Source organism: Crinia signifera, chromosome 2, assembly GCF_055691185.1.
Source record: "Crinia signifera chromosome 2, ASM5569118v1, whole genome shotgun sequence".
Lineage (NCBI taxonomy): Eukaryota > Metazoa > Chordata > Amphibia > Anura > Myobatrachidae > Crinia > Crinia signifera.
This window is the reverse complement of record NC_139218.1, coordinates 278,866,324-278,885,006: the sequence shown is the minus strand read 5'-3', so window position 1 is coordinate 278,885,006 and position 18,683 is coordinate 278,866,324. Positions and strand designations below refer to the sequence as shown.

Here is an 18,683-nt window from a genome sequence, read left to right as displayed (position 1 = left end):
TACCGCTTAGAAACTATAAATAAACGCCTAGAATATATGTTTATTTAAAATGTAAAATTTATTATTCAGGTGCTCTTCAAAACCTTTGAACAGTGCTATTCGTATAAATACTGGACAGATTTCTGTATGACAGACCTTTAAACACCACAGGGTATGTACTCAACAGGAAGTTTAACAGGGTACCTCCTGCTCACCGTAACCTATCCTATACACATGTCCCCCCTTCACCAGACTTTTTATGTTTGTATATGTTTTAAATTTTTAGACGTCATCCAAGCGTCATAAGAAGTTTTAAAATAATTCAACCTGAGATCTTGCATAAGCTCAGAATCCCGGTATGTAAACAAAACTCAGCATACCACTAAATATTGTACCTACAATTAAAAATATTTAAAGGGCTTTCTATATTCTCATAGAGTCTACTACCCCTGAGGAAGCCGTTCGTCGGCGAAACGCGTTGGGTCTCGACTCATTGGAAACATATGAATTATAATTTTACTATTTTTTATGTGAAAACTGTCCGAAATTGACTATATTATTCTTTTTAAATAAAATTTGTCTGCAAATCGCAAATCTGGTATCCACTATTGAATGTCACAGGAAGGTGGAGGTTCTTATATAGCGCTCTCTATATCCAACACACCTACACATCTCCATTCTTTGACCTTCACTAACAGGGAGGTCTTATAGAGTAGCTGCTACAGGTAGCGCATAACGACGGTCTTTTTCTCCCACTCATATATATATATATGTTGACGTTTGTGTGTATAGATATGGCAGCCCAGAAGCACCCTTGAGTATGCAAATATATATATGAAAGGTTTAAGTCATGTGTGAACCTTCAGGGACTGATGGTACACCCCATAATCTCTTTTTGTAGTAGTAGAATCACTCTCAGAACTCCACCTGATTTGTCCCCATCGAAACATTGCTTGGCGGGCAGCCACAGGTTGTGGTAATCCCACAAGGAGATCCTAGACCACAAATGCAAGTGATGTATCCACACCTGGAAAACTGCAGCAAAAGGACTTTGTTGACACCTGTTGTGAACTGTCATAACCATGAACCAGGAGATGTTGTTGTTTCCCCTGCTTTGCCATATACAGGTTGCTTGATAGACCTTTGGAAAGAACCACCCCAAATCTTGTTGACCAGCACTACCTCAATAACAAAGTCGCAGAGAGAGAGATTCGGGTACGTTCGTCCTACTGCCAAAGGAACAGAAAGCCAGAAGGTCCTGACACTCGAGGGCGAAAGAAAGAAATCGCTAAGAGGCACCATTTCGGGAGGACTGGAGAGCAGCTAAGGTCAAGCAACCTGTACAAGCTACAAAAGGGACTGTGACACACCCCACTGGTAACAGGTTGGAAGGATCACTAACAAAAATCTTTTCCTTTCTCAGTTTTCTCTATTGTTGTGGGTCCTATTCTTGTCCCCCCCCCCCACTATCCGTTCTTATCTTCAAAATCAAGGATACCGCCGCCGCACTGCTGCCAGGCATTGGACGGACGATAAAGAGTTCTGAGAGTGTGTTACCCGTCCCAGTTTAGGTCAAGGTAGAATCTATAAACTTGACACATTACCCAGGACCGGATGTTTGATAGTGATAATACCATCATACTTAAAAGCATACCAAAAAGAAAAACAACAAAGAGTTCAAGGGTCTGTTGTCACAAACAATACCTACCAAAGGATGCCATATCTGAAAAACGTGTATATGTTGTAACCACCCCTGTTTTTATTTTTATCCCAAAATTGTACATTATCCTTCGTGACCCTGAGTAGATTGTTCGATAAATGCGGCCCATCGTTTATCCATGATCCTGGATCGGCCGAGAGCAGATGGTTTACTCCCCTTATATGTTTATTTCATGGATCCCAATTTCTTTGTTAGGATTATGAATTTCTGTATTGTCGTGTAAAATGTTTTTTTTTATGTAACAGTTTTATATTTACTGTTAAAGGGTGGACTATGGAAGTCGAGTTACACACACGCCATTTTAGGATAGTATGGCCGCCATTTTGGTTCGCAGAGTTGCGCAAATAAAGTTTCCATACCCGAGTATGTGTGACAAAGTGGACCAGAAGAGTAGCCATACTATCACACATAAATTCATAATAACATACTGACACTAAATAAAATATAGTTAAAGGTTTAGAACGCCACACATAGCTTAGTTAGCCCTGCATACATCTGTCTGTATCATGTTTAGTACCGTTCCGTTCCGTTTCTTATGCGTAGTATTCCGGTCATTGCGAATATTTCACAATATACACGGCTCGACAGTTATGGACATAATCCATATTCCAGGGACAGTTTCTGTTGAAAGTAGGTAACAAAGGAAACTAGATGAAACCAGTTCTTATCCCTGCTGACGCCGAAACCATCAAACAAAGGACTCTTAAAGTTCACTCCCCTGCACCTATTCAGACCAGGTGCAGCGTCTAACCCCCCAATCACAGCTGAACTGACATACGACCTCCGACCAATGAAAACGGCCTTTGACCTCCCCTTTCTGACCCTATAAGATAGGCGACCCAGAGCAGCCAGGGTCTCTTCGGCACATCTACCTTCCCATGACTTTTCTACCGGACTATAGTTCAGCCCTGAACGATAGTGAGCTCTGACCGGACTGCACTTCGCATATTTGATGAGACGGGTAACGGTTGCATTAATGGTATTTATACTTATTGTATAGTTGGCTGGTTGTGTCTTGTATCTGTATTCTTTCCCCTTAGCAGAGCCTGTTTAGTATTCATTGTTAGCATATTGTATCACTTGTTAAACCTGTATCTTCTATTCCTGTAACCCCCTGTTGTCCATTAGGGACTTAAATACAACCTTTTTATGGAGTTCTTATCTCCTTACTTCTATACTGTGGTTTGTGTCTGTTATTCGCATTTTGCGATAAAGGTATATTACGGACACTGTCCATAAAGGTATATTCGCAGATTAGAGACAAATTACTGCGAAGGAATCTCTTATTAAGGTATTGGTTCTTGGTGTACAATATACAATACAAGGTACGCTACGCTGCGCTACGTTTTGTTCGCACGTAGTTAGGTATAAAGGGTACGCAGGTTGCGGACTTATTACGTAACCTGCGCTTTTCACTTATTGTCTCTCTGGTCATATTTAATCGCCATTAACAGGGGGCACCCCTGAGATTGATCCTGTAACCCTGAAAAATGATGGAGAGAACCCAAGGGTCCGGGGTGGAGAGACTCCACACATCCCGAAACTGCAGGAGGCGACCCCCCACTCTGATCCCAGAACAAGGAGTCTCTGTCCCGTCATGTTATCCTCATTTTTGGAAGGGTGTTTCTTTTCAAAGGGCCCGAAACGGGATCTGGGCGCCCATCCATTGCCAGAGGGGAACTTTCCCCTACCTGTTTGTCCTCTACTGCACGCACCCCCTCGAAAGGAGGAACAAAAGGATGGCCTACATGCCCCAAACCTAGACACTGAGTGCTTAGATGTGGTGGGAAGGAAAGTGCTCTTTCCCCCCGTGGCTTGCTTTATAAGGGAATCCAGTTCTGCCCCAAAAAGAAGTTCTCCCTTAAAAGCCAATGCTTCTAGAGATTTCTTGGACTCACTGTCAGTTTCCCAATCCTTAAGCCAGAGAGCTCTCCTAGCTTACACGGAGGTGGTGGACACTTTTGATGCCATCTTGGCGCTTTCTTCACCAGTCTCACAAACATATTCTGCTGCACACTTTAGCTTTTCAACCAAAGCAAAAGCTTCTGTGTCACGTTGAATCTGATTACACAAAGCATCAGACCACTTCATCATGGCTTAAGATACCCAAGCAGATGCAATAATCGGGCATAAGGTAAAGTCCACCCCTTCAAACACAGCCTTAAGACAGCCTTCAATCTTTTTATCCACGGGGTCTTTGAAAGCAACACCCCCCTGTACAAGCAAAGGGTTATGCTCACCAGGAGGGAATCACGAATCCTGGCAAAGGCCTCTTGGGGCACATCCAGCAGAGGAGTTCCAGGACAGGAGGGTGGAATATCTGCGCAAGATAGGCTGTGTGGAATACCAACTGACGGACCTCTGGACGTCTTCTGTGTAGCCACGCAGGACCCCCAGACCTAAGTCCACAGAGCACACCAGCGAGTCTTCGTGCCTATAACAGCCCTTTTCCCATAAGACTTTATGTGTCTACCGGTACTAGTATGCTGCCAGGACTTATGTTGACAGGTGGGAGTTCAGGCAACAAGGAGTTACTAACAGGGACCAAATACACCAGCAGAGTCAGAGCAGAATCTCCACAGAACTCTATATCCGGCGCTGGGGCAGCCCAAATGAAAAACCTATAAAGACTTCCCAGCCACCTGCTGCACAGGTTCCGCCCCTGATTACAAAGAGCAAGCAGCTGCACCCTGCCTCAGCTGTGCTAATGAGCACTCTCCGCACCTCCGTCACCTAGGCAACCGCTGTGGGAGAGGAGGTGCTAGCGGAGGGAGACACGCAGAATGCCTAACCGCGGCATGTAGTCGCGGCTGCCTAGCAACCTGTACCCCGGGAGCCAGCCGGACACCAGAAGCTCCGTAAATATGGCACCTAACACAAAGCAGTGGTCTTGGACAACCTAGCAACAGGTGCCTCCACCAAAGGGATCTTTTCCCACAATTTCACTTTAGCCTTAGACAACTGCTCCATAAAGGTATTCATTTTATGGACACCCTGAGCTGTGTCCTGCATAACCTGAAATAAAGCAGGGTCCCCCTGAGATGGGGTAATAGAGCCCACAGAAGTTTGAATAGAGCCCACAGAAGGTTGAGAGGAGGAAAAAGGCCTAGGAGACTTAACAAGCTCCTCTCTCTGCCTATTCAGTTACCCCAAGTACATCACAACTGGGCAGGCAAATTTAAATGAGGGAAAATATGTCACTTACGGCATTTGGAAAAAATACAAATAGACTTAAAGGTACTTGTGTAGTTTCACGGCACCGCCGCGCGCACACTCTGTCTCTGAAACTTGGCAGCCTGCCAGAGGCTCTGTTTACCTGTGCGTGTGCCGCTCTAGCTCTGTCTGACTGTTCGTGTGCCGCACTAGCTGTAAGCTACGTATTGTCAGCTTACGTTATCAGCGTAACGCCGGGCAGCAGCGCGCTGCCCAGGCGCTGACAGTTCACTGTGGTACTTGTAGTTCCACAGTGAAATAGGCAGCCCTGCGCACCGCTGAGAACGGGGGCATGTAAAAGTAGACACCCCGGGCACACCGCTGACGTGCCGGGGCTTCTAAACTACACACCCTGGCACACCGCTATCAAAGGGGGAGTCCCCCATGCAGACGCTAAACTTAGACGCAAAAGCGTCTGAAAACCGGACTACCTGCTAGCCGCTAACAAGCCAGGGTTTCTGGACTTAGGCGCTATATATATATATATATATATATATATCGCTTCTCGGCCTTTTGGCTAAGATCAAGTGTAGTATCTGTTCTTATCAGTGGGTATGGACTGGCCTCTGGCAGAGAATAGAGAAAGGCTGGACTGAGTAGCTGCTCTGATGGGCGGAGGGTGTGGGACCCCTCTTTTTTGCCTGGGAGTGGTGAAAAGTCTGGCTGAGTACCTTCACCTCTGCCTTTGGTAGGAGGTGTTGTTTCCGTAAATCCACTGGTAAGAGGGGGGAGAAACACTGGGCCTAGTAGTTTGACTCTCTTGACGGGGTTCGTAGCCCCCGAAGGATGAGACAGCGAAAGGCTCAGTCTAGTATCCATTCCCAAGGAGCGGAGAAAGGCTGGGACTGAGTAGATGGCTCCTGTTCCAGAGGTTCGTAGCCTCTGATGGGGAGACCGCGAAAGGCCCAGCTTAGTACCTTAACCTTGGGATCGGAGAAACACTGAGACTGAGTAGATTGCTCTTCCGAGGGGGTCGCAGCCCCTAAGGGAGTCAGTCGAAAAGCCCAGTGGAGTACCCATTCCCATGCCAGGGGCTGGAAAATGCCCTACGATGGGAACAGAGAAACCTTGCACTAGTAAGCACTTGCACTGCGCACTTCCCTTCAGGTAGCGCTGCACGTCCTTACCTCGTCCTTTTGGATGGGGTAGGACAATTTTTCACACCCCCACCCCGGCCTTCTGGCTGAGGTCTTTATTATTTATTTCTCTTCCCCTCTCATGTTCGTCACTTTTCACGTTTCTTGTTTTTTGTAGTTTTGTCACGTTTTTTTGGGTAGTGTGGTCGACCCTTTCGGGCCTTCCATTTCCCCAATGTGCCGAAGCTCTTGCCTTTTGGGGAGAGCTTTGGTCCCCCGAGGACGACCCCAAACCGTAAGGCGGAGGGAAGTCTACTGAGGGTCTCTCCAAACCTTCGGGTGCGGAGGACCCACCGTCCTAACCCTTCCGGGGGTTGAGGAATGAGGGTCTCTCTAAGCTTCGGCGAAGAGGACCCACCGTTCCCTATTTTCCCCTCTTCGGCCTTATGGTTGAGAGGGGTTAGGGGAAAAACGGGGCCCGTCTCCTTCGGGAGATGGCCCAATTCGATCGCACGGCCCCCTTTGCACGTGTTTAGGCACAGCACTGGTGGTAGGGAGGACACCTCGGGCTCCTGAGTTTCTTCAAACTCATTTGCTATAACATTGTATCCTGTCAATTAACCAAACTCTGCACATTATCATGCGATGCTATACCTTTTGTTTGCAGATCCTGTAATGAAACCAGCTAATGCTTTTATTTGTATACCATCTCCATTGTGTTGTAAATTTATGCTAATCACTGTACTTTACGTGGCAGCTGACAGAGGTGTCTCCCACTGATGATGTCACTACCATGCACCTACACCCTGAGCACGAGGTTACCTCACCTGTACCTGCACATTCACTTGTTATTCCTGATTAATAAAATCGAAACAATGAAATGAACTTTGATATCTTGGGAGTTTTCTTATATCCCTAATCTACATAAGACCAGGAGTGCCATCCTACAAACCACATCTATCCATATCCTTGGAGAGGCACCGGGCGCATCAACTATTTAAACTACTAACTGAACACTGGAGTGCCGAGCGCTGGAACGAATATATATATATATATATATATATATATATATATATATATGATAAATGAACCTTAAATAACAAGTAAATATATTATTATTTGGACAAACATTTAGGAAACACAATATAGAGAGAGAGAGAGGGGGAGGAGGAGGGGGGCCCCTCTAAAATAGCAAGAAAGATCATTAAGTACAGCATGTATTTATTTGTTATGTCTAACAAGTTTCCTGCTGCGGATGATAACAATTATCTATGTAGATACCATTCTGTCTTATCAAATATTCAATAAATCTTATCTTGGGTGCCTGTATCCAATGGGGGCTACACACATAGCAATTTAGATCTCACTAGATCGCTTAGAAAATGCTCCTACATTGCACTGTGTGTAGGAGCCATAGCGATGTGTGGCCCCGGGTGTTGCTCTACAATATCATACTTGCCTACTTTTGAAAACTAGTTTCAGGGAGATTATAGTTGGTGGTAGAATTTTGCACAGTGCCCCATTGAGGGGCAGTCATGCTCCACCCAAAGGGCATGTTTAGTTCAATATATGGAGAGATTGTGAAAAGAGATTGTGAACGTAGCGTTTGGTTCCACTGAAAGACCCCTGAATCTCCTTGGTAGCATGCGCAGCCGGGATGTGTTACCCTACCGAACGCACTCCCCCAGCCCCTGAGCATGACTGCGAACACAGCCTTGCACAACACAGGAGGAAAATCATTTATCATTGAATGATTTTTACCCGTCTCACAGCAACGATTAAGTCTAGACTACCTTGGCGATGCGAAGGTGGTGGGGAGGAGGACTCTGAAGACATCAATGGTTGGTGAATGCCTGGATTTTCTGGGGCACTCCCAGAAAATACTGCGATTCCCAGAACACTTGACCTGGGTTAATTTTTGCTGACCCTTTACACCAAGCTGTGATCGGAGTAGATCCAGCAATAAACCAAGTTGTTGTGGCACTGCAACAATGGGTATGCTTTATGTGTACGTAGCTGCTGCTGTGACGAGAAGAATGTGTATACAACAGTTCCATATTATTGGGTGTGTGTGTACACTTGTGCCATGCTTGCTGTGTGACAGTGTGTGTGATGTATGTACACTAGTGCCACGCTGGATGTAACCCCGCCCCCCGGGCCGGCAGTGAGACAGCAGTAGCAGCGGGGGAGGGCGTGGCGTGCGTTGCTCCTCCCTCACTCCCGGTCTGTGCTGCTGTTGTGTGGTTGCTGCTGCAGTTGAGCGGAGGTCAGTCATGTCTGTGTGTTCGGAGCCCGGCTTCTCCAGCGAGGAGGTGCTGAATCTCCGCTTCCCCCTGCACCGAGCCTGCCGGGATGGAGACCTCGGCTGCCTCCGGTCCTTGTTACAGGGCCCGCCCGGAACCACCGCACTGCAGCTCGGCAAGGAGGACTCCTGCTACGGCTGGACACCCATACATTGGGCCGCACACTTCGGAAAGGTGACAGCCATGAAGGCGGCATTGGGGATACGGAGCGGGGACATTCCCGAGGAGAGGGAAAGTGGGAGGAGATGGCGCCATTTTCTCCGGCTCCTTCCGAAAGTGCAGGCAGGGTGGGATGGGGAGCAGATGGAGACGAGACAAAGAGAAGGGGGCGGGTCATGCTAATTGGGGGGGGGGGGGCGACAACTCCCACCTGCAGGCACACGACATTAACCATAAGCGAGCAGGGACGGAGCTGAGCAGCCCTCCTTCCCGTTCCTGTAGGCCGCAGCGCTCTGCACACACGGGCTCCCGCCCTCAGCTGTGCTGCAGGGAACAGGGTGGCTCTCTCAGGGGTAGATGTATGAAGCCGTGATAAAGTGCCTGGTACTTTATCACCGGCCAATCAGCTACTACCTGTACCTTTTTAAACCCAGCATGTAACTTAGCAGTCAAGAGCTGATTGGTCGGTGATAACAAACGCGTACACAGCCTTGCACACTGTTGATTTGATTTTCCCTTGCTCACAGGGGAAAGATGTATGGAGATGATTGGTCGGTGATCAAGTACCAGGCACTTTATCACTTCTCCCTTATTACTGCTTCATAGAGTTACCCATTAATTTCCTGCTGTCCACCCAAATGCTGCAAAAAACACACGCCCCAGGATCTGTATGATACCTTAGAGATCAAATACGGGCATTGCCAGTAACCTAACAACTAATCAGCTTCCAACTATGGGGCAGATGTATTAAGCCTGGAGAAGAGAGAAAGTGGAAGGAGATCATGCACAAACCAATCAGCTTTGTTTTCAATATGACAGTTAAGGCCCCCATACACTAGGGTGACTTGTCCTTAGGACAAGTCGCCCCCGACTTCCCCCTGAGCTTCCCCGGCTGCTCCCCGGGGGAGCTTGACTTGATGTGCCATTTTTTACATGTGATAAATCGTCTTGATTTATCACATGTAAAAAACCCGGGGAGCAGGGGGGGGGGGGGGGGCTACAGAGCAGGGCTGCTGGTGGGAGCAGGGGGGGCTGGGGACGCTGCGGGGGACACAGGCGGCATAGAGCCGGGAGCTGTCAGTGCTAGAAAAAAAAGCCTATACAATGAATGGGCAGCCTGTGATTGGCTGAGCGCTCTCTCAGCCAATTGCTGACTGGCTGAGAGAGCGCTCAGCCAATCACAGGCCGCCCATTCATTGTATGGGCTTTTTTTTTTTATTCAGTACTGACAGCTCCCGGCTCCCCCTGCCCGGCTCTATGCCGCCTGTGTCTCCCGCAGCGTCCCCTGCTCCCTCCACCGCCGCGCCGCCCCACTAGGTCCCAAGTCAGGTGGTCGGACGTGCAGCAGGTCCGACCACCCGACGCAGATCCGATGCGCACGGGACCGCGCATCGGATCTGAGGGGACATCAAAACTAGCCGATTTTGGTCCGATTTCGGCCAGATCCGACTGATCTGGCCGAAATCTGACCAAAATCGGCTAGTGTATGGGGGCCTTAAGAAGTTGATTGGCCGGTGTGTGTTCTCCTTCCACTTTATCTCTTCACCAGACTTAATACATCTTCCCCTGTGGTCTGTCTAGCACAGTCTCAGTAACTTTTTTCCATTCTATCTCCATACATTTGTTATCCTTTCCATGGTGACTAATTATTATGCACTTTACACAAGAGTGGAGAAGTGTGCCATGGCAACCAATCAGCTGCTTCATATAATTTTACAGAATGTGCTTGATACATTTTACTTCAAAGTTGATTGTTGCCATGGGACATGTTTATACTCTTGTTTTTATGCATTTAGGTCATCCCTTGCGTTTGCATACAGTCTAAAGGCGGCCATACACTTATATGATATGGCCCTTTTTCATGATTGCGACCCATCGGTCCGATAAATAGTGTTAAGTGCCGTATCGTATCATATCTCGTGCGGATCTGATCTGGAGACCAGCATGGTGGTCACAAGGATTTGTCGGATTCTATAACAGTCAATGGCATGGCATATGATGTTACATAGTAGTTAAGGCTGAATAAAGATCAAGTTCAACCTTCGTTGTTAATGATCTATTTGCTTCATCCCTTTTATATAACTGAAATCTGATTTAATTATATACAGATTTTAATTGTTATTTGTACCCCTCAATGTTTTTGCCCAATAGATGATTGTCTAACCTTATTTTAAAATAAAATAATGCTGTCACCACATCTCCAGGAAGAGAGGTGCGCAATTGTACTGCCCTGACCGTAAAAATATATTTTCTTTAGAGGAGAGAAGATTTCCTTCCCTTAAGTCTAAACTCATGCCCACGTGTCCTAGAGTCTTTCATTATATTGGCCCCTGAAATATTTATACATGTTTCCCCTTAAGCATGCCTCCCCTTAAACGTCTCTTTTCTAGCGTAAACAATCCCAAATTGTCCAACCTGTCTTCATAATTCAATTTCTCCAACCCTTTTATTCGCTTTGTTGCTCTACTTTGGACTTTTCTTTTTTTTTTTTTTTTTTATTGTATGCAGTCCAGCCACCGGGCAATAGCCAAGGTATTGCATGTAAGGCTGCATGCAATACCTTGATTTAGTGTATGGGGTCTTAATACCGAGATCGGTTAGTTTGGAGAATGGAGGATTTAACCTCTAGCTGTTGTCTATCAAGCACCATCTGAAAGTGACTGTGTGGTAGATGTATTATCCAGCGTTAGAGGGTTAATGCGCTATGCGTGCACGTTAAGTGCCACAATTAGTTCATCCCCAAATGTATGATATGGGATACTGTCTTTTATTTATGGAATGTTACAGTATATGATGTGTGGATCTCAGTTGATGGTGTTGATCATATGTTCACAGTTGGAGTGCCTGATCCAGCTGGTCGGAGCAGGGTGCTCTGTTAATGCCAGTACAACTCGGTTTGCTCAGACTCCAGCACACATTGCTGCATTTGGAGGACATCCTCACTGCCTATTATGGTTGGTTCAAGCAGGTGCCTATGTAAATAAACAGGTAAGCAAATATTAAATTCACAGTTCTCAATCACCAGACCATTAGCGACACTAGAACTCATTCCCTATACACAGATTATTTTTCCTTTGATCTTGTCTGTGTATTGATTGACAATTGGGCGTTGTAGCACCTGTACTCAATGTAGTCATAATGTCATTATTTTTCTTCTCAACTATTTTAGTCACTGTGGAGCAGATTTATTAAGCTCGGTTAAGTGATAAACGGTCTTGTTTTAATCACTGGCCAATCAGCTCCTACCTGTGAAGTTACAGGCTTGGTTTGAAAAATGACAGGTAGGAACTGATTGGACGGTGATAAAAAGCAGACACTTGATCACATCACCGAGCTTAATAAATCTACCCCTGCGTGTGATAAGAGAGATGGCGGTATGACAATATTTTCGTTATTTTATGTAGTGCTTGCATATTCCGCAGCACTTTACAGAGAATATTTGACCATCCACATAAATCTCTGCCCCAGTACAGCGTACAATCTACAGTATATTCCCTACCACATGTACAAATGTACACAAAAGGGTTCATTTTTGTCCAGAGCCAGTTTACTCACCAGTATATTTTTGGATATTTGGCCTGAACGGAGAGGATACATTATTCGGCAGCGAGCCTGCACTGCTACAATAAATTTACAGTTTGAAGCCACTTTGAAAACAATGTAATATAATATCAGGAGCAATTCATTTAAATGAAAAAGTAATGCTCCACTATAATGCTGCGCCCAAACGAGTGTCTGGATCACTCGATAGCACAATGTCAGGTTTATATAGTAATAAAACTAAATAGAGCAGAATAGAATAAAATATCCGATTGTTTAATCTTCAGAATTTAAAGATACACTTCATTACACTAAACTGTAAAAACACACGTCACAATATTATTAATCGCTATATTAATTCACCAAATGGTTATTGAACAAAATAAATATTCTGTAATTCCACCCCAAATTTGGGTAGCTGTTGGGCAATGCTTTGCCTCCCCTTAGATGTTGAGGCAAGTATTGATAATGGGCACAATGGTAACACTCCTGATGTTTGCACTTACGGATCGGTATACTGTGTCTCTGTGGTCCCAGCATTTAAAACCGGCTTTCAGATATCCCAATGTGTATCTAGTATAGATAGTAGGCCGAGCAGTAGGGACTCAAAAGGGACATTTGTGACAGGCCCTGCCAATATGAGGGCCCCTAGAGCATGGCTGCAGCGTCGATGAACTTTAACACCTGATGTGTGTGTTGTATATATTATAATAACGCTGATGGGTGCATGTGTAATATGAGACCTTTGACACTTAGAATTTTATTGGCACTATCATGACTATCTAAATAAAACTCAAAACTCAAGATATGTACATGGTTGTAACATTAATATCTACAAAGTAACCACTTTTAGAGGACTCCTGCCTGTAGCAACACAAATGGATAAAATGTATCCACTTGAAGTGAAGTGCTGGCAGTAAATAGATTAGCATTCACTTGATATTTAATCCTCACATAATGATTTAAACCTTTAAGTGTGGCTCTGATATTTATGCAAGAAGATTCATGAGCCATATACTGAACTGCTTTAGGAACATTTGTCATTTCAGGTCACTGTATGCTTTTACCTTATTTTTCATTCTCGTATATTAATTTAGATAATTTGCACGGCTGCAATACTTACATAGGAGAACATCTACATTGTGTAGTGAACACATGTAATTTGATCAAAGTATATAAGAGAAATATATTTACAACTTTGGGGTGTGTGTGATTCCCGTATTTGTTGCAATCTGTTTTTTTAATCACAAATGGGCAAATGTGTGAGGACAATTATTTATGTATAGACTGACATATAGGGCCAAATGTAATAGGGATATGGTGTGAGAATCAGAAAGTACGAGATTTTGTGAGCGTTTTCCCATTTTTTTCTTTAAAGTGGCAATCAATTACATGGCAAAATCAACCTGGTTTTCAGTGTAAATGATTGCCACTTTAAAAATATGGGAAAACTCTCCCAAAATCTGACTTTCTGATTTTCACACCCTATTACATTTGGCACCATAGTTAACCGAACAGTATTCACTTTATATTGAGCCAGCGTCCAGTCATCAACCTTTTAGAAAGCGGTGGCATCAATATAAGTGTCCATGAGCCATATATCATGTTATGGGTATGTTACTCTACGTAACAGTACACTAGTATAATTAAGTACACCTGAGTTGTGTGGACCTGCTTCAATTTGGCTTTAATTACACATGCATGAATGATAATACTCATATGAAAGAATTCCCATCTGTACTAGCCTAATGATGCACACTATTTATACAGCTACAATTAAGAGTAGATAGTTGATTCATAGCTGATTCAAGTGGGATGGGGTATTTATTCATCTGTTTTGATCATAAGGCTCACTGGTGAACAGCACAAACATTGTTACCTTATTTTTCCTTAATACTGTACTACTGAACTGCAAGACAGATGATACATCTATTTAAGGGGCTAAGAGCAGTGATCTAGGGGAAGGGATTACTACAGTGTATGTTCTATTTTATGACATGCATTTGTCATATACCTATTACATAAGTACTACTGTACACTTATATTACATACTTCTATAGAGGAGCCTTATATGATGACAAGGTGAAATAATCTTAATCTCTGTATATGACTGTGTTGTGTGTTGACTCTGAACCAGTGACACAATATTGTATGCACCATTAAACATTTTTGGGCTTAAAAACACTTCTATCTTACCAAGGGATGTGATCCATATTATTACCATATACGCAGCCCTATGCATAAATACCAACCATTCAATACAATGGTGCACAGAAGGGAAATCAAGTGCATCATTACCCTGTAGTGCTTAATAAATTGAACCCCTCAACCGAGGCATATAATTCACTAATAGATATACGTATATATCCTTGAAGCTGATATATATATATATATTACACACACACACACACACCGTGGTGACTTCCTATATTGAGAAATGCTATTACACACACACACACACCGTGGTGAATTCCTATATTGAGAAATGCATCAAGTTCACCTGTGTCAATGCTATCTATCTTGAAACCTGCAAAAGGACTGTGTCCTCCCTCCCCTTAGAGGACAATCTGATTACAGTATCATCTGCATTGGCAACATGCAGCCATCGCTTCATCACTGGTGGCTGCTTCTGTGCCACATAATATATCTATCCACCTGTTCATACATCTGCTCACTGTGGAGTATCGGCGTCTCCCGGCCACTGCTCAGCCGGAGGTTAATGGCAGACGAACACAGTGCGGCTATACTGTATACACGTTGAAATTACCATCATGAGAGCCGGTTGTAGATGCTGGGACCACAGATGCAGCATACCGATCCATAAGTGCAAACTTTGGGAGTGTTACCATTGTGCTCATTATCAATACTTGCCTCAACAGCTAAGCGGAGGTGTAGCATACTGCTTATGTCCGCTACCCAAACTAGGGACATTATATCCTCCTTTACATTGTAACCATATTTGTAGTGGAGTCACCAGGGCTGTGGAGTCGTAGATAAATGTTCCGACTCCTCGTACTTCTGATGCCGACTCCTCTGTATTAATATGCAAATGTATTTGATACATTCCTTGAAGGAAAGAAAGGCAACATACATATTATTACTACAGAAACTAGAGGCTGGGAAGCCAACAGTCTACTGTATTGAACAGTTTAAGCCAGGCATGTCCAACGTTGGCCCTCCAGATGTTTTGAAACTACACATCCCAGCATGCTTTGCAATAGTTTTAGCATTCTCTAATAGCAAAACTGTGGCAAAGCATGCTGGGATGTGTAGTTTCACAACATCTGGAGGGCCAGCGTTGGACATGCCTGGTTTAAGCAAAGGACAAACACAATGAAAACAAAGTTTTATTAATTAATTAAATGGCTGGATAGTAGCAGTAGGCATAAACATCAGGAACAGGAACTTTACCTTTACATTGTAACCATATTTGTAGTGGAGTCACCAGGGCTGTGGAGTCGTAGATAAATGTTCCGACTCCTCGTACTTCTGATGCCGACTCCTCTGTATTAATATGCAAATGTATTTGATACATTCCTTGAAGGAAAGAAAGGCAACATACATATTATTACTACAGAAACTAGAGGCTGGGAAGCCAACAGTCTACTGTATTGAACAGTTTAAGCCAGGCATGTCCAACGTTGGCCCTCCAGATGTTTTGAAACTACACATCCCAGCATGCTTTGCAATAGTTTTAGCATTCTCTAATAGCAAAACTGTGGCAAAGCATGCTGGGATGTGTAGTTTCACAACATCTGGAGGGCCAGCGTTGGACATGCCTGGTTTAAGCAAAGGACAAACACAATGAAAACAAAGTTTTATTAATTAATTAAATGGCTGGATAGTAGCAGTAGGCATAAACATCAGGAACAGGAACTTTACCTTTACATTGTAACCATATTTGTAGTGGAGTCACCAGGGCTGTGGAGTCGTAGATAAATGTTCCGACTCCTCGTACTTCTGATGCCGACTCCTCTGTATTAATATGCAAATGTATTTGATACATTCCTTGAAGGAAAGAAAGGCAACATACATATTATTACTACAGAAACTAGAGGCTGGGAAGCCAACAGTCTACTGTATTAAACAGTTTAAGCCAGGCATGTCCAACGTTGGCCCTCCAGATGTTTTGAAACTACACATCCCAGCATGCTTTGCAATAGTTTTAGCATTCTCTAATAGCAAAACTGTGGCAAAGCATGCTGGGATGTGTAGTTTCACAACATCTGGAGGGCCAGCGTTGGACATGCCTGGTTTAAGCAAAGGACAAACACAATGAAAACAAAGTTTTATTAATTAATTAAATGGCTGGATAGTAGCAGTAGGCATAAACATCAGGAACAGGAACTTTACCAGTTCAAAGATAAAAACCACATTATTTGGTTGTTTTGGGAACAAAAACAATAGGAAAGGTTCAGAAGTGTGGAGCATGAGTTCCGCATGCTTTGTGACGACAACAAAAATCAACGAGCCACAATCTCCGCTGGTTTGCTTGCTCGTCACTGTTCAATACATGGACACAAGGAACGATTTCTTTACCGAATCGTTACTGGCGACAAAAAATGGTGCCTGTACATCAATATGAACCAGCGTAAGGAATGGCTTAGCCAAGGTAAACAAACAACCCCGCGCATGAAACAAGATCTTCATCTGCGTAAAAAGATGTTGTGCGTATGGTGGGAGAGCTTGGTTGAATGACTTTTTCGAGTCTACACCAGGTGATTTCTACCAACGAGGTATTGAAAACCTTATTGAATGTATGAAATAAGTTGTAAACTACAAGGGAGAATACATTTATAAGTATTGGTGCTCCGAATTGTGCGTTGCGTGCCATATAGTGAAGCACATGAAAAGCATGCTTTTTCACGGTCACTTAATGTGTTCGTTTTGCGGTTACGTGAGGCACTGCATGCATTGGTCTTTATTCTTACAATAGAGAAGTCATTAATTATAATTGTCGGAGTCGGTGCATTGTTTGCCGACTCCGACCCCGACTCCAGGTACTCGAAATTGCCTCCGACTCCTCGACTCCGACTCCACAGCCCTGGGAGTCGCAGTGTTTATTCTGTTCAATAACCAGATAGCGATTTATTTATATTGTGATGTGTGTTTTTTACAGTTTAGTGTAATATTAATTGTGAAGATTAAATCTGATCTTTTATTCTGTTGCGCTCTTTAGATTTATAACTAAATAATCCTGACATTGATTCGAAGACACCAGTCTACTACTCGGCTGTAAAGTATAGCGCACACAATTGATTTGTATTGGTACATATGCCTTTATTATATTTCTGTGCTACTGTTTGATATTCTGTTTTTGATTTGTTTATATGAAAAAGGTGATCTATAACTTTAGTGTCTCAATTTCTTCCATTCTTTTTGCTTTGTTCCCAAATCAAGCATTTGGAAACCCACTCCTAGAAATCCTGCGTTTACCCCTGGGTTCAGATCTTCCGACCAGGCGTCTTGTGCTGCTGTCTAGCTGGAATTGATTCCTGCATTTCATTTGCAAAAAGTGACACTTTTTAATTATAGTCTTTGTCTTAGCCAGCTCCTAAAGCATTGCCTTTACTGTTAGGGTTCAAAAATATGGAAGGATACCTGAACAAGTGGGTAATTTTAGATACTTTAAGCTAAATAATAAAAGATGAAGGATAACTGGGTGAAACTAAACATTACTTTTGAAATCTTGAATTTACATGTGACTCTAGATGGCTCTAACGGGCTGTGTTCATCCTCCTCTCTATGGCTTGGTCTGTTTGAAAAAGGTTCTTCCCAGAAAACTTTACATGCATGAGTGGGAAGTTAATGCAGGGTATGCATCCATATCTGCTGGGCCTGTCTAAAGTGAAGGCTTATGCATGTAATACAGTAATACCAATCTCCTATGGTAATAATTATCCTAAGCAAAGGTTGCTTTAGAAACATACCACTATGGAGGTGCAGAATATTGTCATAGCCCCTTGGCAGTTTTACCATGTGTATTTAGTGGACAATACTTACAGAAAAGTTCACAAATTATCAGAAGTATAAAAATACACATCATAATATAATTGCCACCTGCAGTTTTTGTATTAACATAGGGGCCACAAAGAAAAAATGGCACTCTAAACTGGGTGGGCACAGAGATTGGTGCATATGGTATCCGGTCGATAGATCTACGATGTCTAGATGGACCATGTTATGGTCTACCACCATTTGTTAAACCCGTCTAGTTAGATGCCTAAACATAGTCCAATTTGCAATTTCCACTGTGGTTGCTCCAATTTAGCAGAAAGCAGGAGGGGAGGGAACAGAGGAGTCACCACTTCTAGATCGACAGTAACTGAAGTTAGACATCATCGTTGGAGCGACTGGAGGGTGGTTTGCGGTCACATGGTCGACGGGAGGTTTTTACATTGTTTTGGTACCGAATGTCACAGGTGGACTTGGCTCATACTTTACTATCTAAATCAGGCATGTCCAACGTTGGCCCTCCAGATGTAGTGAAACTACACATCCCACCATGCTTTGCTACAGTTTTGCTATTAGAGACTGCTAAAACTATTGCAAAGCATGCTGGGATGTGTAGTTTCAAAACATCTGGAGGGCCAACGTTGGACATGCCTGATCTAAAGGAACATAGAGTGAGATTAGAATAGTGTGCCAAGCGTAGCTAAGCACTGTGCCAAAAGCATGGCGAGGGGGTACAGT

At 43.9% G+C, this 18,683-nt stretch overlaps 1 protein-coding gene and 1 pseudogene across 1 annotated transcript in view; both read left to right on the top strand.

Moving 5' to 3' along the window:
- The first annotated feature begins 5,409 nt into the window (after positions 1-5,409).
- LOC146060866 (U2 spliceosomal RNA) lies at positions 5,410-5,545 on the top strand (annotated as a pseudogene).
- A 2,650-nt stretch (positions 5,546-8,195) lies between these two features.
- Positions 8,196-18,683, top strand: part of ANKRD10 (ankyrin repeat domain 10) — a 44,724-nt gene continuing 34,236 nt past the window's right edge. The window contains exons 1-2 of the mRNA XM_083168682.1: positions 8,196-8,465; positions 11,286-11,438. Coding sequence (XP_083024808.1) covers positions 8,262-8,465; positions 11,286-11,438 — 357 coding nt within the window. The 5' untranslated portion in view covers positions 8,196-8,261. The remainder of the gene's footprint in view (positions 8,466-11,285; positions 11,439-18,683) is intronic.